Source organism: Ptychodera flava, chromosome 12, assembly GCF_041260155.1.
Source record: "Ptychodera flava strain L36383 chromosome 12, AS_Pfla_20210202, whole genome shotgun sequence".
NCBI classification, from domain to species: Eukaryota; Metazoa; Hemichordata; class Enteropneusta; family Ptychoderidae; genus Ptychodera; species Ptychodera flava.
In genome coordinates, this window is record NC_091939.1 from 24,266,637 (window position 1) to 24,294,518 (window position 27,882).

General features: G+C 38.1%; 1 protein-coding gene across 1 annotated transcript; it reads right to left on the reverse strand.

Annotated features, from left to right (window-relative positions):
* Positions 1 to 9: 9 nt before the first annotated feature.
* LOC139146202 (uncharacterized) lies at positions 10 to 27,882 on the reverse strand. Its single transcript, XM_070717610.1, has 11 exons — positions 27,814 to 27,882; positions 26,321 to 26,408; positions 24,858 to 25,050; positions 23,917 to 24,090; positions 21,844 to 22,035; positions 21,240 to 21,457; positions 18,270 to 18,353; positions 14,347 to 14,539; positions 12,929 to 13,105; positions 12,253 to 12,444; positions 10 to 1,008 (listed from the first exon to the last, which is right to left on the reverse strand). The coding sequence occupies exons 2-11, from the start codon at positions 26,384 to 26,386 to the stop codon at positions 755 to 757; spliced, it is 1,743 nt and encodes a 580-aa protein (XP_070573711.1). The 5' UTR covers positions 26,387 to 26,408; positions 27,814 to 27,882; the 3' UTR covers positions 10 to 754.

The window sequence follows — 27,882 nt, forward strand, 5'->3', positions numbered from 1 at the left end:
AAAAGTCAGTTTTGTCCATAAAAAGGTGTAAGAAAGCAACAAGACTATTATTTATTGACGTCATCTTATTATTTCACTTAGAGCATTGGTTGGAATATATGAATAATACATTTTTATTTTCAACAATAGTATTCTCACTGTAGATCAACATGTCTTCTTGCTTTAAGCTCGATATTTTGATTTGTGTAGTTTATCCTCTTTCAAAGATATACAAAGAACAACGTCATCAACATTTCCAGTGTATAACAGAAGTTAACTGATGATATTTCACCTTTGGACTCAGTTCGATGCTAAATCTGAACATTGCCCTAACGTTGTAACAACGATTCAAAACTCAATTTATCTTTAAAGTACCCATTTGACTTTTTTGTCCTGTTTTGGGAATGCCTTTACGCGTTTGTCTTAAGGTAGTATGCACCTCGAAAGTAAAAGACTTAAACTTTTGCTCTAACTTTCCTCAAGGAATCTTTCAATCATTCTCTTTCAAAATCAAGAATAAAAATAGGGGGTCACCGTGCAAATTTTGTACTAGAGAAACAAATTACCCAAGATTTACCGATATTAGAAATTCAAAATGGCCGCCATCCCTGTGTTAACTCTATGGAGAAAAATAAAAAAATTCGAATTTCGGAAAACTAAGCCGGTGAAAAGTTCTTTCACCAAGAGCTTTAAAATGAACCCCCACATGTGGTATATCAGAAGAGAATTGCAAAAGTTTGAGAGTCCAAATGTCTGTCCCGAGGTGCGTTCTACCTTAATTTAGTTTGCCTGCTTGTGCAGACGTTTTCTCCTCCAAATGACCTCTCAGGTTCACCAAGCGATTCTCGTAGTCATCTAACACCTTTCGACAAGCAGCAATGTCCCGCATTTCTTCGAAGTAGCGCACCAGCAGAGGGTGGCTGCCACTTTGCCAGAACGGGCGGAAGCCAAGGAAGGTCAGCATCTTTAAAAGTGTCAACAGGTAGATATCAGCAGCTGTAAATTCATTACCGATAATGTACTTTTCACCTGTGGTAAAAGAAAACGCGATTTGAACTAATTTGGGATAATTGGATGGCGAAGTAATGTCGAAATAATCTGCAAATGTAACCTCATCAGCTTTTCTTCTTAAGTCACACATTGGTTTTTAGGAGTAACATTCAACCATAGAGCACCTAAGCCTTTTGAGAAATTTGAAAAATATACAGATCCAATTATCCCAAATTACTTCCAATCGTGTTAGAAACAAAAATATCTATTACTGTCTGGTTAGTAAAGCCTACATAATAGTCTAATCATAGTCTAATTATTGATTTTCTTGGTCTACGCAGCAGATCTAACCTTTGACTACTTTGAAAAAGAGAAAAAAATTGAAAACGACAAAAAACAATCACATCATGGGTTTAGTGAATGCTAGAGAATAGTTTACTATATATATCCATTGATCTTCCGTATCAACGAAGCAATAGAGTGTAATATTTGAGCAGAAGTTAATGTTACACGAGAAGGAAACCTAGGGAGATATCTTGATCACCAATGAAGTGTAGAATCCTTTAAACGTCGATCATAGAGTCAAAGCTGCAGTGATTGATCCTGTAAATTCGGCGGTTTTTCCCTCAGGCTTGTAATTTTTACACAAGGAACGTTTACGCCTTTTGCACAAAAAGAAAATCCCGTACGCATTGTTTCATTGTAATCTCTCGCAATTTAGTTCCTAATACACTTGGCGTTTTTCTATATGGTGCCAGTGTACAACAGGGCTCGAAAATTCTCGCCGCCCGACGCCCGTGACAAGTGAATTTTGAGTCCGGGCAAGTGAAAACAACATTCTCCCAGCCCGACGGACAAGTGAATTTCAATGAGGCCACTGTACGTACGCGCTGCCACTCTCTCTAGTTCTGTGAGTGTATTTGTTATATGGTGATACTCACTTGTTATATGGTGAAACACTTTACTCTCCTTTCTACAAAGTTACAAATTCCCTGGTACGTGAAGCAAACATTGTTGCTGTTCAATACTGCAATATTAGTCGGGTCGGAAGGTAGGGTTCCCATGCACCCCATGGATGTATTTTTTTAACCTACATTTTTGTAATCTTTAGGGTCTATATTTAATGAATTTTGATGTTCCCAAAATCAAATCGTGTCCCATGGGGTTCATTTGGCGCCATCTTTGCCGCCATCTTGGCCGCCATCTTGGATTTCAACGATGGGGTAGGGGTCACGTATCTACCGCTCGACGGAAACAGAAACAATAAATACTATAAACGTTATATTTTGAGAAAGCCAAGATCATGGCCTTTTCATTGATATATAACTTAATAGGGATTAATTAATATTCGAACTTCAATTAGACTTTATATCGGTCATTAGCCGTAAATCGTAAAATTTGCTAAATTTCACACCCAATAATTAAGTTCCCGTTCCTCCAAACAATTTTTCATAAGGTATTTATATATTTTTTGAAAGAACTCAGTGCAATAAACAAGAAAAACAACATTAAAAGTATGTGTCTTGAGATTTAGTGGGTGTATGAGCTTGTTTTCTTATTACGCGGTATGCCACATATCCGTGTGTAACATAAGGGGTAGGGGTAGGGTTTCCCTTTCTGTTTCGAATCATGAATGATGAAACCATAAAAATGTTACATTTTTTGAAAGTGCTGCATCAGACCTTTCTAAAAATATATAGATTTATGGGGAAAATTTGCATAATTAAAAGTTACAAAGCTTAAACCTTTCGGTTTGTGTCGATTTTAAGTGATTTTTAAGAACGAAATTACAACATATGGGGTAGGGGTAATGTTTCTCTTTCTGCCTCGAGCCATGAATTACGAAACCATATAAATGTTATACTGTTTTAAAGCTCTGAAATTGGCCTTTCCAAACATGTATAGTTTTATTGGGAAAAGTCCATATTTTGAAGTTACAAAGCTTATGCCTTTCAGTTTGTGTCAATTTTAAGTGATTTTTTAAGAACGAAATTACGACATATGGGGTAGGGGTAATGTTTCCCTTTCTGCCTCGAATCATGAATTATGAAACCATATAAATGTTATACTGTTTGAAAGCTCTGAAATGGGCCTTTCCAAACATGTATAGTCTTATTGGGAAAAGTCCATATTTTAAAGTTACAAAGCTTATGCCTTTCAGTTTGTGTCAATTTTAAGTGATTTTTAAACAAAATTATAATATAAGGGGTAGGGGTAATGTTTCCCGTTCTGCCTTGAACCATGAATTATTAAACCATATAAATGTTATACTGTTTGAAAGCTCTGAAATTGGCCTTTCCAAACATGTATAGTTTTATTGGGGAATGTTGCATATTTGAAAGTTACAAAGCTTAAGCCGTTCAGTTTGTGTCAATTTTAAGTGATTTTTTTGAACAATATGCACACAACAGTTAGTCCGTTGGCCAGGTATCGAAATCATCCCCTCTAAGGCATTTTACCCACTATGATTTCTGTTAGCTAGTATTCTCGGCTGTCATAATCTGCTTATTTTCCATTTAACTGATGGTGTGTGAGAGTGTAACGACTTGTTTGTGAAGGGCTGTCACGCCCTCCGTAGTAAAATAGGAGTGGGTTATGGGTAACATATTAACCGCTAGTCGGAAACAAAACCAAAAAAGTACCATAAAACAATACATTCTTAGAAAGCCCAGATATAAGCTTTTTACTTTTTGATAATTATTCGACTTTAGATGGCGCCAATATTCCGTATGTACATGGCGGTCAGCAGCTGAATCATTCACATAACAAACGTTGATATGGCCTGAAACTTCGGTAAGTTCATTCAAGCAAACTCTTGTTTGATTAAGTTGATAGTTTTCCTTTCTTTTTTATTTCGAGTATTTGCCATGGCATGACTGAAACGAACCTTGAAACGAAGGCTGTACGTATCTTTATTAGTCCGAGCCTGAGCGTGATCTGAGAGCAAACAGATCCGCAGATAATGCGAACGATCGCAACCGTTACCAACAGATATTAATGCAGAGCCATGCCCCAAAACGCCCAACCATACTTGGCACTAATCATGATCCCAGTCCATTTCGAGCCGGGCTTAAGGGAAGTGCAGTGGCCTTTGAAAGACCCTTTGGTTTGGTTTTGTACCGTAGTATAGGAAGAAAACCCGACCTATCGTCGTTGCTGTGAATGTTTGTGTTGTTTTTAGCCTCTTTTTTGCCTATTTGAAGAATCGTCTTTGCAGCCTTCCATCCTGCGTTCTGTGTAGCGAGTGTCTTCGATCGCTCTCTTAAGTTTGTAATGTACAACTGTCTTGAGTCCCGGTGCTTTATTGGGTGTAGAGGTAAATAGTTAGAGATCAGGGTGATAAATTGGTTGCCGCAGTGTCTTTCCAGGTGTTGCCACTTTTGAAGGAATTCAACACTCGGTATTTTGGCCTGGTAAGTATTCTTTAAGGTGTACCTGTAGGCTACGTGGTACTGAATAGGGGCCACTTAGGTTTCAACACATTCGATACTCTTGGCTTTCGCTTATACCCCGTTGTATGAGTAACTGGGATCGGAAATGGGAAAGGCTAATTAATATCCATCTTTGCTAATATTAATTCTCGTTTGGCTTACAGATGGCCACCTCTACTTGTTTCGGTGAAAATTTGACTTTCAATTGGACAAAACATTGAGTATGACTTTCTTCTGTGTGTTATTTAGGCCTATGAAAAATATGAAAATTGCATATATATTGTTGTCAAATATCTCAAATCTTAGATTGTAAGAGATAGGCTTAGCTTCCCTGTAATCATACAAATGAGTTAAATGGGAATTTATTGGAGTAGATTACAGTAATCGAAGAGAATGGTTGACACTACAGAAAGACTTATCTCGGATTGCGGGGACCTATTATAAAAGAACAGCACAGAATACTTGCCGAATGTATGACTGTTCATGTATAGTACAGGCTAGTACAACATGGAATGTAAAACATACAAATCATAGAAGTGGCAAATTTTCTCAACTTTTCACAAAGTTTATATTCCATCATTACTATCAGGATTAGGATTTTCCCAATCTATAAATAAGCTATTACTTGATTACACCTTGATTCAGCATGACTAACATTTTGCATTTGCCACGCAACCAGCCATGCCCGTCCCTGGGATCGCGAACAATGCCTTTAACGAAGCTTTTGAACGCTTTTTGTGAATTGTGTAAGAATGTCCTCTCTGTGGAGTATAATGTGTGAAGCCGTTGTCTAGCTCGCTTGACTCTGATGATTATGTTGACTTATTTTTTCTCAGCTGCTGGTGGCTGATCTAGCTCGAAAGTTAGATCAATCTAGTCTCTCTGATTCGATCATGCTGGTGGGAATGGTATCTTCAAGCATTGACCCTAAAACGTCCGTTTGTTGGGTCTTTGCTTCAAAGACGTCAGGGTCTAACATTGGTTAAATGTCATCCATGATAAGAAACTAATGATAGATTCACTCACAAGGCATTTTAAACATTGAGGTGTCAATGGAATATAAGCCTTTTTAGTCATTTTCTGAGGTTTGTCTCACCTTCTTATTGCTTGGTGTAGAGAGTGTTTGTTCGCCTTCTGTTTACTATTTAGTTGCGTAATTTGAATGCGTTCTGTGACATTTGGCTTTTCGGGTTTTAGTTCGAGAATTATTTTGCTATTGAATTTTAGTACCTAGTCGAAAATGTAATCCCCCTTGGGAGTATATAGTGTTCTGCGTTGTAAAATAATTTCGAAAAATTGGTTGTGATCTCTTGTTTTCTGGTAAGGAAGGTAAAGTGTTGTCGATCCATCTTATCTTATTATGGAGAAGCTATATTGTGGATTAATGGTGATTAGTTTTCAGCGATAAAAGATTCTCTCGTGTTCCCGTGTGGTATTAAAAGTAACACTATTAATAGTGAGCTCTGATTTGCCCAGACGGTCACGTGACTGTGCATGTATTTACGATATACTGTAAAGTTGGCCATTCCTATCTCCAAAGTGGGTTTCTTTCACTTTGTTTGTATTTTCATCACAAGTTTCAATATACTGATATAATATAGCAATAAACAACCCCTATAAGTTGGGTACACCACTCGAGCTCGGTTTTGACCATTTCACTCCTTATACACACGACTGAAGTTCGTGCGTATATGTTGTTTACGGTCGAAACCGTGTGGTATCCTTTCAAAGTGGTGCTTTATTGCTTATATATCTCTCGCGATACAATTAAAGAAAAGGGATTGATTGTTGCTGCTGTCATATCAACTTTGCATGACGACTATGACATCCAATTTAGTGTTTGTGGGTTTGGAATATATAAATTTTGACATATTATAGCTTTTAACGTTCATTCCCTAATTTGAGTTATTGAAATGAGTAAAACGTCTTTTATTAACCACCATTTTAGCTTTTTAGTGCTATTCAATGCCTATAGAGTATTTTTCTATGTTCCTTTTAACAAGTAAATGTCAGTAAAGTAACACAAACTTTTGAGTTTAAGCATTGTCACTGCATAATTTTGAGTTTACCCCATCAAGCCATATCTTGTTGGAAAAACAACTGCGTTAGTATTTCAGAGATATGATATTTATGTGGCTTCCTTATTCGCTGCGTTTGGTAGGAGAGGAAACATTACCCATACCCCTATCCCTTAAATGTATATTATAGAGGGGTGTAGGGCATACCATATATTAGGTAAACAATCGACGCACCCCATAAGTCTCAAGGAGATACACTCTTTTAATGTTTTTTACTTCTCTATTGCATTAAGTTCTTTCAAATGATATATAAATACCTTGTAAAAATTGTTTGGAGGAACATGAACTTAATTATTGGGTTTGAAATGAAGCAAATTTTACAATTTACATTTCATGTCCGATATAAAATCTAATCGATTTTTGAATATCGATTTATCCCCATTTAGTTGTATTCCAATGGTAAGGGGATTATCTGGGCTTTCTAAGAATGTATTGTTTATGGTACTTTTTGTTTTTGTTTCCGACTAGCGGTAAATATGTTACCCCTAACCCATTCCTATTTTACTACGAGGGCGTGACAGCCCTTCACAAACAAGTCGTTACATTCTCACACACCATCAGTTAAATGGAAAATAAGCAGATTATGACAGCCGAGAATACTAGCTAACAGAAAATCATAGTGGGTAAAATGCCTTAGAGGGATGATTTCGATACCTGGCCAACGGACTAACTGTTTTGTGCATATTGTTCAAAAAATCACTTAAATTGACACAAACTGCACGGCTTAAGCTTTGTAACTTTAAAATATGCAACTTTCCCCTATAAAACTATACATGTTGGAAAGGCCAATTTCAGAGCTTTCAAACGGTATAACATTTATATGGTTTAATAATTCATGGTTCAAGGCAGAACGGGAAACATTACCCCTACCCCTTATATTATAATTTTGTTTAAAAAATCACTTAAAATTGACACACACTGAAAGGCATAAGCTTTGTAACTTCAAACTATGGACTTTTCCCAATAAACTATACATGTTTGGAAAGGCCAATTTCAGAGCTTTCAAACAGTATAACATTTATATGGTTTCATAATTCATAATTCGAGGCAGAAAGGGAAACATTACCCCTACCCCATATGTTGTAATTTCGTTCTTAAATGACTAAAAATTGACACAAACCGAAAGGTTTAAGCTTTGTAACTTTAAAATATGGACTTTTCCCAATAAAACTATACATGTTTGGAAAGGCCAATTTCAGAGCTTTCAAACAGTGTAACATTTATATGGTTTCATAATTCATGGTTCGAGGCAGAAAGGGAAACATTACCCCTACCCATATGTTGTAATTTCGTTCTTAAAAATCACTGAAATTGACACAAGCTGAAAGGCATAAGCTTTGTAAGTTTAAAATATGGACTTTTGCCAATAAAACTATACATGTTTGGAAAGGCCATTTCAGAGCTTTAAAACAGTGTAACATTTATATGGTTTCGTAATTCATGATTCGAGGCAGAAAGGGAAACATTACCCCTACCCCATATGTTGTAATTTCGTTCTTAAAAAATTACTTGAAATCGACACAAACCGAAAGGTTTAAGCTTTGTAACTTTTAATTATGCAAATTTTCCCCATAAATCTATATATTTTTAGAAAGGTCTGATGCAGCACTTTCAAAAAATGTAACATTTTTATGGTTTCATCATTCATGATTCGAAACAGAAAGGGAAACATTACCCCTACCCCTTATGTTACACACGGATATGTGGCATACCGCGTAATAAGAAAACAAGCTCATGTACCCACTAAATCTCAAGACACATACTTTTAATGTTGTTTTTCTTGTTTATTGCACTGAGTTCTTTCAAAAAATATATAAATACCTTATGAAAAATTGTTTGGAGGAACGGGAACTTAATTATTGGGTGTGAAATTTAGCAAATTTTACGATTTACGGCCAATGGCCGATATAAAGTCTAATCGACGTTCGAATATTAATTAATCCCTATAAGTTATATATCAATGAAAAGGCCATGATCTTGGCTTTCTAAAAATGTAACGTTTATAGTATTTTATTGTTTCTGTTTCCGTCGAGCGGTAGATACGTGACCCCTACCCCATTGTTGAAATCCAAGATGGCGGCCAAGATGGCGGCAAAGATGGCGCCAAATGAACCCCATGGGACACGACTTGATTTTGGGAACATCAAAATTCATTAAATATAGACCCTAAGGATTACAAAAATGAAGGTTAAAAAAATACATCCATGGGGTGCATGGGAACCCTACCTTCCGACTAGACTATAACGGTCCCTCTCAGTCTCTCATGAACCGTGCTACAATACATCATGGGCGACCATGAATACACTGACCCTTGGCTTTGCCTCCGTGATCTGTGTCCCGCGTACCGGTCGTTATTTTAGTCCAAGTTTTACCTACTTTGCTTGAATCAAAATTTGGCCTGCAATTACTCAGTTTGATAGTAAAAACCATTATTTCAAAGGAAACTTTCACAAACAGAGTCATAATACAAGGGAAAAGGAGAAAAACTTGAGGTTTTCTGAAAGGTCAAATCTGGGTCATCTTATGTGATGTCATAAATGAAGACCCTTAAGTACACAATTATGGTTCAAAAGAACCACCTAGGAAGGTCCAATAGGTACAATCTTATGATAAAAGGTAATTTCTTGGTGCTTTCCAATTTAATGGCATTTAGCTTGACTGTCAGTTTTCAATTAAATTTTATTAACAGTTATGGCAAAGGGAAATTGTCAACAGTAGTTGCAGTAAGCATATCCATTTCAAATATCACATTAATATTTCTGCAGATTCCTCCAGTTTAATGATGTAATAGTGAACATCACCAGACATTTCTTGATGATATCAAACTATCAAATGAAAATGTTCCTGGGCTACAATGTTATCATTATCATTAAAACTATTATTACTCTTTAAAACATTGGGAAATGAATTGAGCAATATCAAATATTGTGTCTTGTTTTAAAGGATTTTGACCTGACCCTTTTTGTCTCAAGAAAAATACTCATGCTGAAGATGCTATTGAGCCTGCTTGATCACAACTATGACACAACACCATAATACTTGTATCTACACTGTCACTATGCTACCGAATGCTTTCTTCTGCATGGAAAATTTGTATTTGTGTGGCTAACAAAACCACATAAGGAGCTTGTAGTGTATATGTATGATAAGTTGTCATACTGTGAATACTGACTGAATGCTGCAGAAATATTTTGTATCTGTGGTAACGTACACTTCACATTGCTACCTGATTTTTAGAATTGCCACCTAATTATTTCTTGTGGCAAAAGTTTACCACTAGAAATGAAAAAGTATTTCAATCCCTTCAATGTCATAAAAAACACAGATAATTAATGTAATAAAAACTAAACAAATATTTCTTTAATGTAAAAACTATCATGAACAATATCTTGATTTGTAAAATTAGGAACTCCTGAATGCCGAGAAAGCTGTTGCTACACTTGAGATCATAAACTGTTTAAAAGTTGCTCAAAGTGGCTACAAGATTTTTGATTTGGTTAATGAGTTGGCTAATCATTTTGGTGACTGAGGGGAACCCTGCAGTTTATGCACATACCACATGGTAACAGTAAACTAAATGATACTGAAAGTTTCACATGGGCACAATTTGACACAACACTAGTGGCCAGTATTCTTACCCTTAGTGCACCTACCTGACTTGCCTATTTAACACAAGGTACCAGGTCATGATGACACACAATGACAATGTACCGGTGTTGTCTTATTGGAATACATTACATGTCCCCCAAAAATTTAATTTGTCCCCATTAAGACCTACTATGGGTCACTGTGTCCCCATGCTAGCAAAAGCTGGCCAAAACACTGTGCATGTATACGTTATATTAGATATTATTTTGATACACAGAATAAGGAGACAAATTTATAAGTAAGTTACAGCTACTGTTTCTTTAAATGACATGAATAAAACCATACACATTTACTCCTTAAATCATCTGAAATTCAGGGCAAGTGAATTTTCTTCCGGACAAGTGAAATTGAAGATTCACTTGCCCTATGGCAAGTGAATTTTTAAAAAATTTTCGAGCCGTGTACAAGTTTTCAACGTATTAAAATCGTGTATATCACTCTATCTGTCTATCTGTCTGTCTGTCTATCTGTCTGTCTGTCTGTTTGTTTGTCTTTCTGTCTCTGTCTGTCTCTGTGATGAAGTGATGATAAAAATGGATTACGCAGAAAAGAAGGAAAAGTCATAGTAATTCAGAATTCAGTATAGTTTGAAGTTAAGAACAGAGTGTCATAGAGTTGACATGGTCGAGAATTATATATGTATATGTATATATATATATATATATATATATATATATATATATATATATATATATATATATATATATATATATATATATATATATATATATATATATATATATATATATATAGTTTGCGAGATACAAAGGTCATCCAAGGTCATGCCAAATTTTTGACATAACTTTTGGTTCAGGTTATGGACTATCCCATTAAAACTATGTTCTAGGTCTTGTAATCGCTTAAATCCTTGAATGTAGTTCAAGGGTCATAAAAAGGTCATGAGAAACATTTGGCAAAAAATGTTGGTGCCATACTCATCAAAATGAACTGAATGCAATACATTTAGTCCCTGTAATTGCTGAGCTGCACGAGAGTAGATCAAAGGTTATCTCAAATTCTGGACAAAAATTTTGTAACATACTGTTCAATATGCAACAAAAGCAAACTCCAAGCCCTATTTGTTGCTCAGACATGTGAAGAGGTCAAAGGTCATCCAAGGTCAGCCCAATATTTCGAAACCAATTAGTTCTTTACTGTATTTGTCAATATACGACAAACCTTTACACTTATTTGTTGACATATGAAAGAGTCAAAGGTCAACCAAGGTCATCCAAAATTGTGCACAAAAATTTGGTTCCATATGTGCCAATACCTATTAAAAAGCAAACCTCTAACCACTGCAGTGCAGTGCTTATGCAGTGCATAAAGGAGGTGAAAAATGATCCAATTTTAAAGCAAATTTTGGAGAATTCAATGTGGTCCCCTTTAGCTTCAACGTCTTACAAAAACCAAATTTCTAGCCTTTTACAAAGAAGCATTTAGCAAAAGCATAAAAATCGGTGGTGTTCCAAGGCCTACAATTGCATAGATACTGTATTACCCATTGGTTTTACGGAAACATTTTTGAAAAGTTTGGGGTAGGGTGGGGTCTTATGTTGATTACAAATATCAGTCATAGGTTAGCAACATCATTTGGAATAAATTTGGTCCCATATTGACCTTTTTCCCTCCACACCCAAACTCCGCAGCCCCAGCTTCTCAGCTACAAGTAGCTATTTGAATAATTAATGAGATGAACGACAATGACGTATGTCTGGCGTCTTGGGAGATGGCTTTTGCAAACTTTCAAGAGCTAGTATTTTATAATGAAAGGTCAATACTATGAGCTGCCATGGTCTGTTTGTTTTGCAAATAAGACGTGACTAATCGACATGCATTTTCAAAAACCTAGATGTACTTACATTACTAAGGTTACGAGCAAAATTTTAGCTAAAATGGTTGGCGGAAGAAGAGGAGGCTCGAAGAAGAAGTATATCTCAAGCAATAACAATAGGGGTTTAATTCTGCTGGGCTGGGATTCCTGACTATTCCAGAAGCAAAAGAATTCGAAGTGGTGCAACATCTATGAAACATTTTCATTTTCTACATGTGCTCATGATTGAAAAAGTTATACACAGCGCGTAAGTACGGCGAATTCGTGCGTACGGTAAATGGATGTAACTCACCATCTTCTTTTGAAGACTTCAGTTGGCTCTCAACAAAGTCGAACAAACCCTTCATATCACGGAGAAGGTTTTCAAATTCTTCTTCAGTGGGATCACAATCAGAGATATTTGTTAATTTGGCATTATAGATCTCTTTCATTTCGGGATGTGTTCTTGCCAGTTCTTTAGCGCAAGATGGCGCACCAAGGTAACCTATAACAGAGAGACATGAGTTGGTGTTGCTTATTTAACCGACCAGACACATATTGTTTGAATTGTAGGACGGTCGATGATTAGTCGCATCATAAAGTTGGGGCATGAGGTGTCCTCCAAGTTGAAATAGTCTAGTTGTTTTATTTTCTGTGGTATCACCCAAGTCCTATTAACAGACGTGACGTCACTCTACAATCACTTCTTCTTTAACCTGTCTGATCGACAATAACGGTGAGAAAAGTAGCTTGCCCAGTAAAACCGTTTTTTCGGCCGTCTTTATAATGACCTATGCAACCTTTTGTGTATCTGTAGTCTGTGTACATTTACACGAATTTGTTATTGTTTGTCAGGTCACATAGATACGGCTCTGTGAAGTCACAAATAATACTATACAGATTACGCGGCTAACTTTGTTTTCCCTTGCTTTGGCAAGCTACGGCCAGACCAGCTAGCCTGTGCAGACAAGTTACAGATGTCCGCTTACCTTCGTGGACGTGTTTGCACACATAGGTGTCCATGAGACCGCGTTCAGGAACACGGGTCGGATATTTATAGCAACCACCAATCACACTGACCATAGGCAAATCATCAACGCGCCGTTGAAAATCTCCAAGTCGTTCCCATTTAGACGACTCTCTCACTGGAAGCAGCTTTCTTTTAGCTGACATGAATCGAATGTAAAAAGCATCAATCGTTGAACAAGAAAGTTATTCGAAATTTCCATCCTGAGTTTACATGCTAAAATACACTAAATGTTTTTCTTGCTGGTGTCACACGGAGACGTTTATGGTGCCTGTGCTTATTTTTGCACTGGGGCCACCTAGAGTTATATTTATGTATCAATCACGATAAGAAAATACATAATATTAAACATTTTTATAATGTAATACTGAACTGTGTCAGTGACGAGTGTTAATAGCTAATAAGTTTTCCTTTTGAGCTGTTAGCGAGTTTTTTGTCCGGGTGTCAATATCGCAAATTTTCCAAGTACATATGAACGTGTTTATATATATATATATATATATATATATATATATATATATATATATATATATATATATATATATATATATATATATATATATATATATATATATATATATATATATATATATATATATCTACGCTGGTAAACAAACGCTCTGAGTTGCTTTCAACATGCCCCATCAAAACATATACTTTTCAGTGTTTCTCTGCATGTTCATTGAAAAAAGGGCACTTTGTGCCCCATTCATCAAAATTAGGGAGCAGACTTGACATTTTAGGGGCAGTCACAATGCTAAAGCTAGAATTTTGCATAATTCAAACTTTATCACTATAAAAACATAAACCTCAAATTGCACTAGTATCCATGGAGACTGAAGCGCAACTATGTCGTTGGCTGTTCTTAACGCTGCGCACATGTCATGCACGTCACCAAAGCTGAATGAAAGGCGATATTTTGTCATTTCTGAGGGAGTATTATGAGAAACAATAGCAAATTCACTGGTCGTTACACTGTGGGCTTGGGACACCATAATATATGGGACGTCTTTTCTTGCTGTGTTTTGTGCGCGATTTCCGCGCAGTCAGTAACTTTTTTCAGAGCAAACAATGGCTCTAAATGCGCAATTTGCGTGATTGCGCTGTCGAGAGAAAACCCTGACTATTTATGAAATTTCAACACCCCTAGAAATAGAATGGTAACTCCAAACCATATAAATGAGAGTGTAGAGCTAAGAATCCTTTTACTTCTGTCTGAAGATTGCAGGATGCATGAAACTTGTTTCATCGATCGAGGTAAACGTGACTTTCCCATAATTGTGCTTGAACTTCGATCCCTGGTTCGCAATGCACACTCCCTCCCCCGGGACTTTGTCAAGTCCATAGCTGAGCACTTACAGTCATCAACACTCAACTTACGGTCATGAACTATAGAGTCGAGATATTCCAAGATCATCTGAGAACCCGAAAGGATTGTCTTTCCATGCACTAAGACGGGTACCTTTCCGCCCGGGTTTAACTTCATGAACCAAGGTTCAAGATGTTCGAAATCCAATATCGTTATGGTATACACGTCATATGGGATTAGCTGATACTCTAGGGCTAACATCACCTGTAAAGACATAGATATAAACAACGATCCGGAAACTAGCATTAAGGTAGAATGCGCCTCGGGGACAGATATTTGAAATCTCAAATTTCTACAATTTTTTTTCTTATCTACCACTTGTTGGAGCTCATTTTAAAGCTCTTGAAGAAAGGATAACTTTTACCGCCTTAGTTTTTCGAAAATCCGAAATTTAATTTTCCCTTATAACACAGGGATGGCGGCCGTTTTGAACTTAAACTATGTTGGGCAATTTCTTTCGCTAGTTCCAGACTTAGCACGGTGACTCCCGATTTTTATTGTGGATTTGGTAAGACAATGGTTGAAAGTTTCATTTAGGAAAGTTTTTTAGCAAAATTTTAAGTCTTTCGATTTCGAGGCGAATACTTCCGTAAAAGGTACACTGGGAGGCGAGGTATTCTGCATGCCATAGCGCATGCGTAAGTTTTAGTAATCTTTCATCATGCTACCATCACTTTCGACATTTCATTTGTCCGATGCGTATGTGTTAACCAACGGACGGGTATTTCTTCTGTTTTACAAGTCAATAGTCCAAGCATGGAAGTGCCTGTGTTTTTACGTCTATGGTCTAAGTGAAAAACATTTAGCATTTCCTGACGTCGGTGGACATTCGGTCTTGTGATGAAAGTCAAAATTTGTTCGAGCCGAAGGGCACTCAGAACACTGTCGTCTGCTTCTACCGACGCAGTGATTTGCCATTCATACTTAATGAATTCAAGTATGAATGGCATCTGATCACTGCATGGGGCTTCTACAAATGCTGCACCTGTCGTATATATAGCGTTGTAATAAACAAACACACTTTTTTCAAATCAGTATTTCTTATTAAAGATGACATGAAAAGCTCCCCATACTATACATTTTCGAAAAGCAGAGAATCTAAAGTTTAGTCATAGGGCGTTGCACTTTTACGAACGCTGACAGTTGAAATGACTCTCATTCAAAATGTAAGAACGTTAATGCTGAACAAAATTGTTGTTTTCTAATACAGTATTCAAAAATATACTATGGAAATCCGGTCACGACATGCGACATGCGACCTGCGTCCTGCGAGTTCGAAACACGCGACCTGCGATTTCGGCATTTAGACTTAGGTGTAACCTGCGACTTCACAACAGCGACCTGCGACTTCACAACTGCGACATGCGTATATAAGAAAATGAGAGCAACTTTACACATCGTTTTCTACCTTTGATAGTGATGCGGTATATTGAATCGATCAATGTGGTTTAATGATATGGAGAAACATAGCGAGACACCGGTGAATCGATAGTGCTTTGACCCTGGTCATGTGATCTGGGTCCCCGGGAAAAGAACCGGTTATGTGTTAGAGTGTTTCGGAACCAGAGTGCGGTTCCTTCATCAGTCGCTCGAATTGTTTTGTTTTCCCACATGTTAATTTGATAGTAGCGATTGTACATCAAATAGAGATGCTAGTATGGTTATAACGAATCTGGCTTCTCCTCTTCGAGGACGAAGATGACTTCATCACACAACCAAGCGGAGGGGATACAAAACAAGAGAGCGACTGATGAAGGAACCCCATTTTTGGTTCCGAAACACCGTTAAGACGAATCACTCAATCAACAAACCGGTTTACCGGGGACCCAGATCACATGACTATGGAAACTAGGGATGTATTCCGCACAAAATAAATGCAATGATCCTTTTATTCACCATGATATCGTAATATTAAACAAACTTGGCAGAGCGGATATGTGGAGTTGCCCTCATTTTCCTTCATATTGAGTCGCAGGTAAGTCATAGTCACAGTCACATCTCGCAGGCAGGCCCACAGTCGATCTGCGACTTACAAACTGCGAGATAAATAATGTCACGGTCCCCCGAGGGACCGTGATAATGTCTAGGGCTGGGTGGGGTGCATGGTCACCGAATCGAAGTACAACAACCAAAGAATACTTCTTTAGGCCTAAACATGGTCATTTCGATCTGTGAAATAGCCACCACTTTAGGAAACAACATGTATAACAACTTGTTTGTTGAAGTAGGCCTATCAAAACAAATTTTATTCATGAAAATCGGTGATCAGTTGAGCATTGTCCCTTAAAAACTATCTACTGTTGATTGACCAATCAGAGTGCTCAATTCAGGGTGTTTTCCCTACTCGTAAAGCCTTGGTCACCAAATTCCAGAAACGAATGACAGAGACATCTGGTACGTTTTAATATTCAAATTTGGTAACACAGCGGAAACCAGCCGCAACACAAAATCTGCTGTGCCCTAGGGCATTTATATAATGTGCCCTAGGGCATTTATAGGATGTTCCATTACACTGGAAGGCTATTTCACAAATAAAAGTTTTAATTCATATCCTAAACATGTTACATTGACAAAGGGGACGATTGACGTAAACACATTGAAAAGGAAAATATATCAGTTAGGGGCGATAGTTTTTAAGTCGGATAAAGCCTTCGTACTCGGGCTCTTCTGGTATATAAAGTCCAACCCAATGATAAAATGTCGAGGCCGCAGGCCGAGACATTTTATCGTAGGGTTGGACTTTATATACCAGAAGAGCCCGAGTACGAAGGCTTTATCCTATACTTTGATACCGGACTTTGAAAGCAACCGAACAACACGTAGGCCAACACAGCTGTGTCTTCGAAGTCATCTCTTTCCTAATGACACCACCTATCACTGATATTACTTGTGACTGCTTTTCATACTCTCAATAAACACCAAATACATAAAATAATGGATCAGGTCGTGATCTCGCAGGTCGCAGTTTCAAACTCGCAGGTGGGAGCTAGGCTAGAGCACCCCAAAGTCGCAGGTTGCAATTTGACAAACACGCAGGACGCAGATCGCAGTTTTGAAGTCGCAGGTCGCATGTCGTGACCGGATTTCCATAGTATTCAGAAAAAAAGATATTTTTGAACAGTTCACAAAATTTGATCGAGCCAAAGTGGAGTTATTTTTTTCAAATGTAGAAAACAGGAGAAAAAGGAACCCGGATACGATTCGCATAAATTTACATTTATAGACTTTCTTTCTCACCCAAGTAACGAGAACTTGTCATACTAAAAGGCGAACCAAACCAATATCTTGGGGTAACAAACTTACGAAAATTAAGATACCTTTGCAAAAATAGTGATTTTGATGATTTTAGCAAAATACGCCGTGTTATGATGCAACGCCACATTAACTTCATATGGTATTACAAAATGGCGGTATTAACGGTGAGTACTGACTCGTCTGACGATAATCATGTTTCACATTAACTACATCTGTCTTCCACTCACCCCAAATAAGTATCTGATTGGAAATTGAATTTACACTCGCTGGCAGCAGGCACTCATAAAGCATTGGTTATAAGTGGGATGAGAGGTCCCAATCGACCTAGTAATGGCGACATTTTCTGTGAAAGTCGAAGGGTCTGACGTTTAGTAAAGGAACAGTGTTCAGACGGAGCTATACGGAGAAGCAATGCGACAGGCGTTACGCTATGTTCAAGTCGACACAGCCGTATTTGAAACTCGGCCATTACATATATTTTCGTTATCTTTTAACAAACAATTAAAAAGTTATATATCTGTATCGATAATAGCTTTCGGAGGAACAAATACAATCGCCCATGTTGGTTTTGCATAGAACCGTGACCAGGACTCCCTTCCATGCTTTTTGGTCATGTTCTGAGAATTTTAATTCTGTGCGGTTTTTTAAGGTTTATTGTACACGGACTATAACCTCTTACCCTCACGCCATAATATCCAACTGGGTTTGTGTAGAGTTTCACGGGTTGATTAGTCGCCTCGGATTCCATGGATTTCTGCGGGTACTAGGTCTACCTATTTCAAATAGAGGCGAAAAGTAGACTAATGAAGGTACCTGAGGTAAGAATAATCATGAGTATTGAAGATTAGCTCATCGAAGCTTGGTACTTTTCCATAAGGCTCTGGCTTCTAAGTTAAAAATATTCCAACTTTGTATTTTCCCTTGCAATTGCGACATATTGTTAATTTTATTGGTATGGTTTACAATTATAGAGTCAAGCACTACCCGAGGAAAGACAGACAGACAGACAGACAGACAGACAGACAGACAACCTCAGACACAAACAGAAAGAGGGACATCAGCATTATCATTTAAAGAATCTTAATCATTCATCAAAGTTGTCAATAGCGATCATTCATGCTTCAATGTGAATGCGTGGTCTGAAAGACAGTGACGTTATGCTGGAAGATACCTGTACAGAGTACTTTCACTTGTTACACTTTGCAAAATTGAAAGCCTCTCTCATGCATGCACAAAAAAGCATACCTTTTGAATTACTTCACTTCAAGTGCTGAGGTCAGCTAGCAAAGCTTATTATCTAGTACCAGTGGTAGAACCCTATGGAAAGATGCGGATTGGATAGTTCGTACAGCTTACCTGAAACTAATGTGAACTTCCCAGAGATGCTTTAGTTTGTATTCCTTGCGTTTTCGTCCTTCCTTAACGCAATCACGTTGACGATGTCTACAATTTTCATATCCACGGGTGCACTGGAAGATCCGTCAATCGAGGACCCTCTTTACGCTCCCCTCCTGAGAGGGGACAGCAAAGAGAGCGCCCTCGAGCGACGGATCTTTCAGTCTAGGCCACGGGTATGTGCGATAATACAATCACGTTGACGATGTCTACAATATTGAATATCCAGGTTACAGTACGTAGTTTAAACTGAAGAGTGGGTTAAAGGCAAATACGATTAAGGAAATCAGCTGTAGAATGATTTCGAGGCGCGTCTGTGTTACAATTTACACATCATGACGTCATATTGTCAATCAGCCTACGTCGAGGTCATAGCAAGGGTCATAGTAGTCTAACTTTGACGAAACATTTAATATTAATGTTAACTAAAGACATAATTCCCCACCGCAAACGTTTTTCTCAATGTACATGTAATCATGATTTACAGTGGTTCAAAGGATATCTGGATGGCAGGTCAGGGTGCATGTCAGTTTTGCTATTTCTGCAAATCGACCTATTTTCAGTTTTCCGGTGACAAAACTAAAAACAAACTTCTTCAGATCATGACCGTGACCGTGACACTGTACTACCATTTTCAGCTTGTATGTTGTTTATAAAAGGGTGACACAGAATAGGATCATTTTTGTACTTTCTGGCATGTTACACCGCTAGGGCTATCGGGAAAAATCAAAAGACATACGAAAGCACATAAGACTGTGACATGACCTTTGCTATGATGATAGGTAAGCCAGAAAACTACAGCTTCTTACCCGTTTGACGATAAAATGGCGTCAAAGGACTTTGTCATTCTCACCCAACACCCGGCATGCTGACCTTTCATCATCATACCCTGGACTCTCGATATGGCCACTCTGCGTTAGAATATAATTAAAAATTTACGTGTTCATAAACATCGCGTCAAAAGCATCTTCATCAGAGGCAATAATTAATTCACCTCGCTCGTAATTCTAAAACGTTTGCATAGGAAATATGCTGCACCGATCTCGAATGGAGTGTGGGGTACATGCATGGAACGTTTTAGCGATGGATGTGCGATTCGTAAGACCCTGCAGACTTCGTCATCTCTGAATGGTTGAATATTTCAACAGCTCCTGAAGACCTATTCGTCACGGTCCACCCTAAACATGGCCGTGTCGAAAAAAGAACAATCAGGAGTAAAACACTTTACAGTCAGAGTTTGCAGACACTAAGTTCGTTGGTCTTCTATAAATCTTCACGTGTGTGTCATCAGCCATGCTTCAGGATATTTCCCGATCCTTGAAAAAAGTAATGTCACTCTATAGACAGTAGAGACAGTCTAAGGTCACACCAAGAAAACAATGTAATCTGCAAATATGCATAATTTATCTCGTAATTTCTACTTATTATCATATTATATTCATGTGGCAAGCTTTATAGATACTGACACATGAAATTCGAGATGATCACCTATCGTCAGGTGTGATAATTCATACATAGATTATATAGAATTTAGACAACGTACCTTACTGCGACAGACTACGAGATCTCGCGTGATATCAGGGCATTAACTCGAAGGGACAAAGCATTAATGACAGGTCGTCTACAACGTTGAAAAATTCACAAAGGTCAAACATTTAATGGGCCTGTAGCTGTACTGGTTAATAATATTTTCGGCAGTTTTTTTCCACTATAGTCACATCTTGTTCTACTCCCAAAAGCACGTTGTGATACATATTATTCAGCTTATCAGAGCTCAGCCTGTATATGTGTAAACAGTGACCGCATTGTTATTGTTGACAAGTGAATTCTGGTCCGGACTACAATTCAAATGTAAACAATTACAGTTCATTCTACATGTAGACGATGCGTTGACAAGCTAAATACTAGGTGTTTTAACATGCTGGGGGAGTAGAACAAGAATCTTCAACTGACAAGCAAAACAAAACTTGTGAAAGACTCATTCCTTCAAGTTCACGTCGTACACATATTTTATGTGTGTATGTGTACCCATATAAATACTTTAATTCACACTTTACAAGTCTGTATTTTCTAGTATTTTGAAATCATATTCGATAACTTCACTGTGCCCTGAAAGTACATCAGCTACAAGTTCGAAGTGATATTGTCCGGTTGATTTAAGAGTTTGGTGGTGCATTTGTTACCTCCAATGCCGACTAGTGCTTCAGTCAATTCATTGCATTCATCGGAGTTTGAAAGTCACTTTTTTAGCCTAAGTAAGCTGGCTTTTCAGCTTAACCAAGCGATCTTCATAATCACCAAGTGCCTTTGTACAAGAAGGAATGTCCAGCATTTTCTCGAAGTAACGCACAAGAAGAGGGTGGTGGCCACTTTGCCAGTGCGAACGCAATCCGAGAAAGGTCAACTTCTTCAGGAATACTAAGAGGTAGATGTCACCCGCCGAAAACTCGTTACCGAACAAGTAGATTTGACCTTGGGTAAAAAGAAAAGAGGAAAAACATCAATAAATACTGAGAGGGAAAACGTCAATAAATACTGAGGTTTTCATTTTGTTGTCGTCAAGAGAAAATGTGTTACTTTCACGAGCTTTTTGTTTTGTATGCAGATGCCTTGAATTGGGATCGTTGGAAATGAAGCACATGGTGGAATGTTATCTTCCTTGACCTTTGAACCGTTTGAGAAACGTCGTAAGTAGACTCTTGCTGAGTTATCAATATGGCATTCATATCGTTCTTCCTGCATTCACCTTCAATAATTAAGTCAATATTGTGTGGCTTAGATCTGTGAATTTGCCATATCGTCAACTTCTACAGTGCCTCAAATAACGAAAACCTCATCTCCCCTCAATGAGTACTAACCGCACTCCTCTGATCCCCGTAATTCATTTTCAGCGAGGTCACAAATGCTTTGAAGTCGACTTAGAATGCTTTGAAATTCCTCTTCTGTCGGCTTACACAACACTGGCTTCACAAGTCTCGTTTCGTAAATCTGTTTCATTTCAGGGTGTTTTCCCGCCAGTTCTTTGGTGCGAGCGGCCATAGTGTCATAGGCTGGAAACAAAAGAATTGAGTGTAAGAGAGAATTATGTTTTGCTAACCAACGCAAGACTCGAGATGGCTTCAAATCACGATAGTTTATGTGTGTATTGAGTTATTATCTAACATTTTCGTCTAAAATGAGATAAGCAACAAATGCTTTCAGAATTACTGTAGCATTATTCGTCTAAAAATGGCTTTAAAACTCCCTTCGCCTAAATATTGATACTGACACTGTCTGTATAGAATATGGTTCCCTTAAAGTTCTAACTCCCACCCCCGAAAACACGTCCAATGGACTTGTTTTTCAATCAGTCACAACATTCGATTGGTATGGATGTCAAAATTTATTGCTGACAAATTAATGTTGGTCGCTAAGACACCTTATATGCCAACAACAACATTAAATATAATATAGAAATTATGGGCGATGCCCTGGCCATTCACGTTTATTTCTGGGCAAGCGAGAGGAAAGCCAAAAATTAATAGGCGAGGCTTGCCGAGCCCGTTAATTTTGAATTTTCTCTCGCCCGCGCCCATGAGCATAAACGTTGATGGTCAGTGTGGAGTCTGTTACTAACTTTCCGTTATATCATCAAGAAAACCGTCAAAATTTACAAAAAATTTCCACACGAAAAACAACGGGGCCCCAGAACTTGTGCAATACGCGACGCCATGTCACTCTCTTTTAAAACTTTGCAAATCGGGAATTTTTTTGGGGGGGGGGGGGAGTGTCTAAACTTAGCCCACAAATGCTTCATTTTGTAGTGTGATTGATTGTGACATTGTACAAATCACAATTTACACGTTTTAAAACTGTAAAGTTACGATGTTACCATCATTATTCATATTCACGGGCATGTAAACAAATCATTACTGTGTATTTGTGGTCAGTCACATGGTTAAGCTCGACCAATTAAAATGCGACAGATAGCTATAGTACATTGTAATATGCATGTAGTGGTTAGAAGAAACATACGCATTCATTTCATTGAACAAAAATAACGGAATCATCTTTAAACATTAACGTTACAGCTATCATCTTTGTAAAGCGCTATTTTCTTCACTACTGACTTTGTGTCTTCAGGTAGAATGCGCCTCGGGGACAGATATTCGGACTCTCAAACTTTTACAATTCTTTTCTAATCTACCGATTATGGGTGCTCATTTTAAAGCTCGTGTAATAAGGAATTTTTTACCGTATAATTTTTTTTTGAAATTCGAAAATTTCAATTGTCCTCATAGAGTTAACACAGCAATGGCGGCCATTTTGAATTTCAAATATCGGTAAATGTTAGGTTATTGGCTTCTCTAGCAGCATACTTTTCACGACGATTTTGATTTTGTTCTTGATTTGGTAAGAGACTGGTTAAAAGTTTCATTGAGGAAAGTTTAAGCAAATTTAAAGTTTAAAGCTTTCATATTCGGGGCCAATACTACCTTAACATAAAGCAAGTGAAAAGTAAACTAATTACACTGTATTTTCGAGTGAAATAAGGAAGGGATGTACAAAGGATGTACCTCGTTTCCATATTTTAAAGGTACCTCGATGATTACATTTGTGTCTGATGTTAGAAGCAGACTCTTTGAATTCCTACATCATCACCTTCGATTCTAATAACAGCAAATTACTAAGCAATTTGACTCTATAACAGGTCCAATTATCAGGATTATTCAAGGTTAATACGTAATTTACCAGGTCCGATGAACAAATAGAAAACGACAATAACAGTATAGGGTCATCTTAAACCAATGTACTTGGATACCGAGTTTCCAGAACGAATAAGCGTACCCTACTAGCATGCTACATCCGTCAGGACAACGTTATACTATCTTAAATTTCTTTCAATGGACTTAGCTCATGCATTCTAGAGACAGACAGACTGGTGCTCTTACAGTCACGGATCATTTTACAGACACCACGATCCATAAGGCTGGGCTCAGGAACATAAGAGGGGTACATGTAGCAGCCGCCAACCAGATCACCAATGTAGAAACTGTCAACAAGATTTTGGAAATGACGCAATCGTTGCCATGCAGGTGAAAGCTTGTCCGGATGAAGTACTCTATCTGATTTTTATAAAAAGGACGATGAGGCGTGATAAAGTAAAAGGTCTTCGTGATAACAATCGGTCATTAAAAGTGCAAAGGAATGCATATCTTACCCTCTCTTTTGTCAAGAGATCAATTTCACAATGTTATATGCACATGCATCAATCAGATACTAATCTCAGTGGTGTAGTTTTCAAGGTATGAGAAAGAAATCATTTCAGAATGGAATGAGCTTGACGAATACTAGGGTCCTCCTTAATTTAAATGTCCGATTAAGAATAGAATTACAAGCAAACGTATAAAAAGATACTATGTCATAGAAAACGCTTGTACTTTTTTGACAGATTTAAACGATTATGAAACAAAGAAGAAGGAGGAAATATTCATGTTTTGTTATATATGTGATTCCTGCCTTCTGGCTTTCAGGAACGCACCTAAGGAGTTTCGCCTCTTTGGGTCTAAGGTAATCATTAGAGTGAGTATGTACGATTTTAATTTGTCTGCACACACTCCCTCCACACACGTGTGTGGAGGGACTGTGATCTACCATTTTTAGGGTCTATGGGTCTACACAACACGATGTTGATTTCTCTTCTCTGACAAACGGTCGACCACTTCCGATAATCGATGCCACACACGTGACTGGCGGAAGCAAAGCAAACAAACCTGAAGTTATGTTGGGAAGATATTAAAAATATGTTTCAGTCTTAAGTCAAACATTTAATTTTTTCCATTTTAAAGCATTTAACAATAAGTACGTCACGTGAAACGAGTCTGATACCTACGGTCAAGAACTACAGAGTCCAGATATTCCAAAATCTGACTCGAGCCGGATATGACCTTGGCTCTATGCTGCAAGAACGGTAATTTTCCACTCGGGTTTAACTTCATACACCACGGCTCCAGGTGCTCACAATGGGTCACCCGCAGAATTTGTACACCGTACGGGATCTCTTTAAATTCAAGTGCTAAGATCACCTTCAAAGATAAAAGTAGAGTTTGAAATACGATAAAAATGCACAACTTTCTTAAATGAGCCCAGCTCGATAAAGACAAAAACAAAGTTACGCAGGGCAAATATATTTAGTAACATAACTCCTGTATAAGAATGCAAAATATTCACCTTCTTATTTAAAGGGGCACTCCCACTTGGTAACATTTTAAAAACACATTTTTGTAATGCCAACGGTCGATATTTGGCGTGGCGACTCCGCGCGGATCGCGAGATATCGATAAAAACATGTCATTTCCCGAGCGTATTTTTCACATCCCGAAGTTTTACGATCGTTTCTGGTTATGACCCGGAATCCCCAAAAGTGTGTTGTTGTGCTGATTGACGACATTCTAAGGAGTCCAAAAACGTTCGAATGACGCAATTAATTTACCTCCTACTGCGATGACTTCATATTCATCATTATCAATGCCTTTACCTCTGGTAATTCTTTTTTAAAACTTCTCCTTAGTTTTTGTCGTTTTCATTATTCTCAATCAGTTGTATTAAATTTTCAAACAATACCACATAGATATCAGTTTTTACGTGTAAAATATTAGTTGCCTCTGATGACTATATTTTGTCGTCTGCCACACGGTTACGCGTGGTTCGATACATAGCGGCCGCCGCCGCGTGTGGTATGCGCGCATACCACGCGGCGGCCACTATGCGTACTATGTATCAACCGCAACTATCTGTGCTAGTCACCTATGCGAATTGTGGTGGAATCAGCAAACTTTGTTTTTCGTTTTTTTGCCGGGTCAGTAGGACTCGGCTTTCTCCCATGGAACATGACCGCTCACCGACGCGAGTGGTACTGCTGTGGCGTACAGCAGCGTCAGCGTAGACTCGTACTCCATAGCTTAGTTGACAATGGCCCCAGTGCCGAACGTTCTATGTTCGGAAGCTGAATTCAGGTGGGCCACCGGAATTCAAACTTTAACTTTTTTGAGGACATATGTTTTTATCGATATCTCGCGATCCGCGCGCAGTCGCCATGTCAAATATCGACCGTTGGCATTAAAAAATGTGTTTTAAAAATGTTTCCAAGTGGGAGTGCCTCTTTAAAGCCAGAATTTACTCAAAGTAGGCTACTATATCGACTCGGATAGTAGTATGTCACAGATAACCTTTCAAACCTGATGAATACTTTTTTCCTGGAAAACATTTATTGACTTTGTTTACTTCCAGGGGAAATTAACAATCAAGCTATACAGTAAGTCAATGCAGGGAAAACGTGCGGGGAAAAGTTCTTACCCTAACTCCATAGTATCCTATAGGGTTTGTGTATAGATTTATTGGCTTGTTCTCATCCATGTCCATGAGTTCCAAGTTGATGTGCTGCCTGTTAGAAAATCAAAAGATAACATGTAATTACTGTTCTTCGGTTATACTAAGTGGTAAATTTAGATGATTTCCTCGGCTACATCTGTGTCTAAAAGGTTCGTTGTTGCCATTGCTTGCTTACGGTATAGTGACAGCTTTGATCTCAAAAAACGTTCCCAAATTTGTGTCTGCCCCTGCGTCATTACTGCTGTTATCAAACTTTGAAAGAGTGTCTTTCACACGTATATACGCTGTGTTGACAAGCTAAACAGGTGATGTTTCAACATGATGCCTTTGGGAGAAGAAACAAGAACTTGCAATGGACATACAGAACAAATTCAGTGGGAGAAAGTCATCAAAAATTACAGATACTGACCCTTTAAGCTATATGACCTTTCACCCAGTCATAGTATTCAAACCCATGGCCATTGTTCAAGCATCAGAAGGTCGAACACGACGACAGTATATATGAATAGCGTGATTTATTGGCACTTCAATTTGACCTATACTTGGTCTCTCTCAAATAGTGAGCACGAGACTGCTGTGAGTTGTCACGCAGGCAATTTACTGTAACATTGCAATGCACCTTGCATGCTGCAAAGAGCGATAATCTGCATGTGGGCTAATATCCTCAATTCCTAAAAACTTCACCATGGCATGAAATCTAGATATGAATTTACTCGTCAATCAACATAAACAAGTGAACTCATTGAAGGGAAAATAGCAAAAACGTTGATGGAATTTTCACTAATTTGGTCGATAAAACAAACACTGCTATGAATTAAAGGAGTCTTTTTAAGGTCTATGCATAAACCTTGCATTGTGTATATTTAAGCAGTAAACCACCCTCAGCGACTGTATACCACGAGATTTTGACCATTTCACGACATATATGCACGGACGATGGCGAGTACATATAAGGAGTGAGGTTGTTTGTTGCTTTAACATCAAAGCAGTATTATTGAAATTCTGGCGTGAAACGACAAAACGGATTTTTTTCTCTAGCCGAGAGCTCGCGCGTATTCGAACCGTGCTATTTCGCGAAAATAGCACGGTTCGATTCAGGTGCTGAATCAATGCAGTTATTCTAAGGCTGGAATTCAAGTCAACAATAATTAGACGATACCAGCATACAGTCTATGTTGACAAGTTCGTGGGGTGTACATAGAGAAACCGTTTGGGGAGTAGAACGAGAGACAATCTAAAGCGGCGCACAAATATAACGTTGGAGCTGACAGAACTGTAAAAAAGTCGGTCCTGGTGCATGGACACAGTTTAACATATAGACAGTTGTCTGTCGGTGACCTGTCGTCAAGATAACATATTACAGCATGGTAAGCACGATAAAAAGCGTTGCTAACTCCCTACATTTTTTATACCTATAAGAGTGCATAATGGGGAAACTGGTGATACCTCAGACTTACCTGACGCCACAGCTGACGGCATGGAAAAGCGGTAACCTTACCGGCTGACGCGGCCCGGAAGTTCTTCCC

Bases quoted from the DNA above. Each gene is read 5' to 3' on its own strand.
- LOC139146202 (XM_070717610.1), bottom strand. From the start codon at position 26,386: ATGGACATGGATGAGAACAAGCCAATAAATCTATACACAAACCCTATA. The intron at 18,354-21,239 runs TAGGCTAAAAAA...AGGTAGACCTAG, and splicing joins AGCTGAAAAGCCAGCTTACT to TACCCGCAGAAATCCATGGA. The intron at 14,540-18,269 runs GTAAGAGGTTAT...ATGTCTTTACAG, and splicing joins TTGGATATTATGGCGTGAGG to GTGATGTTAGCCCTAGAGTA.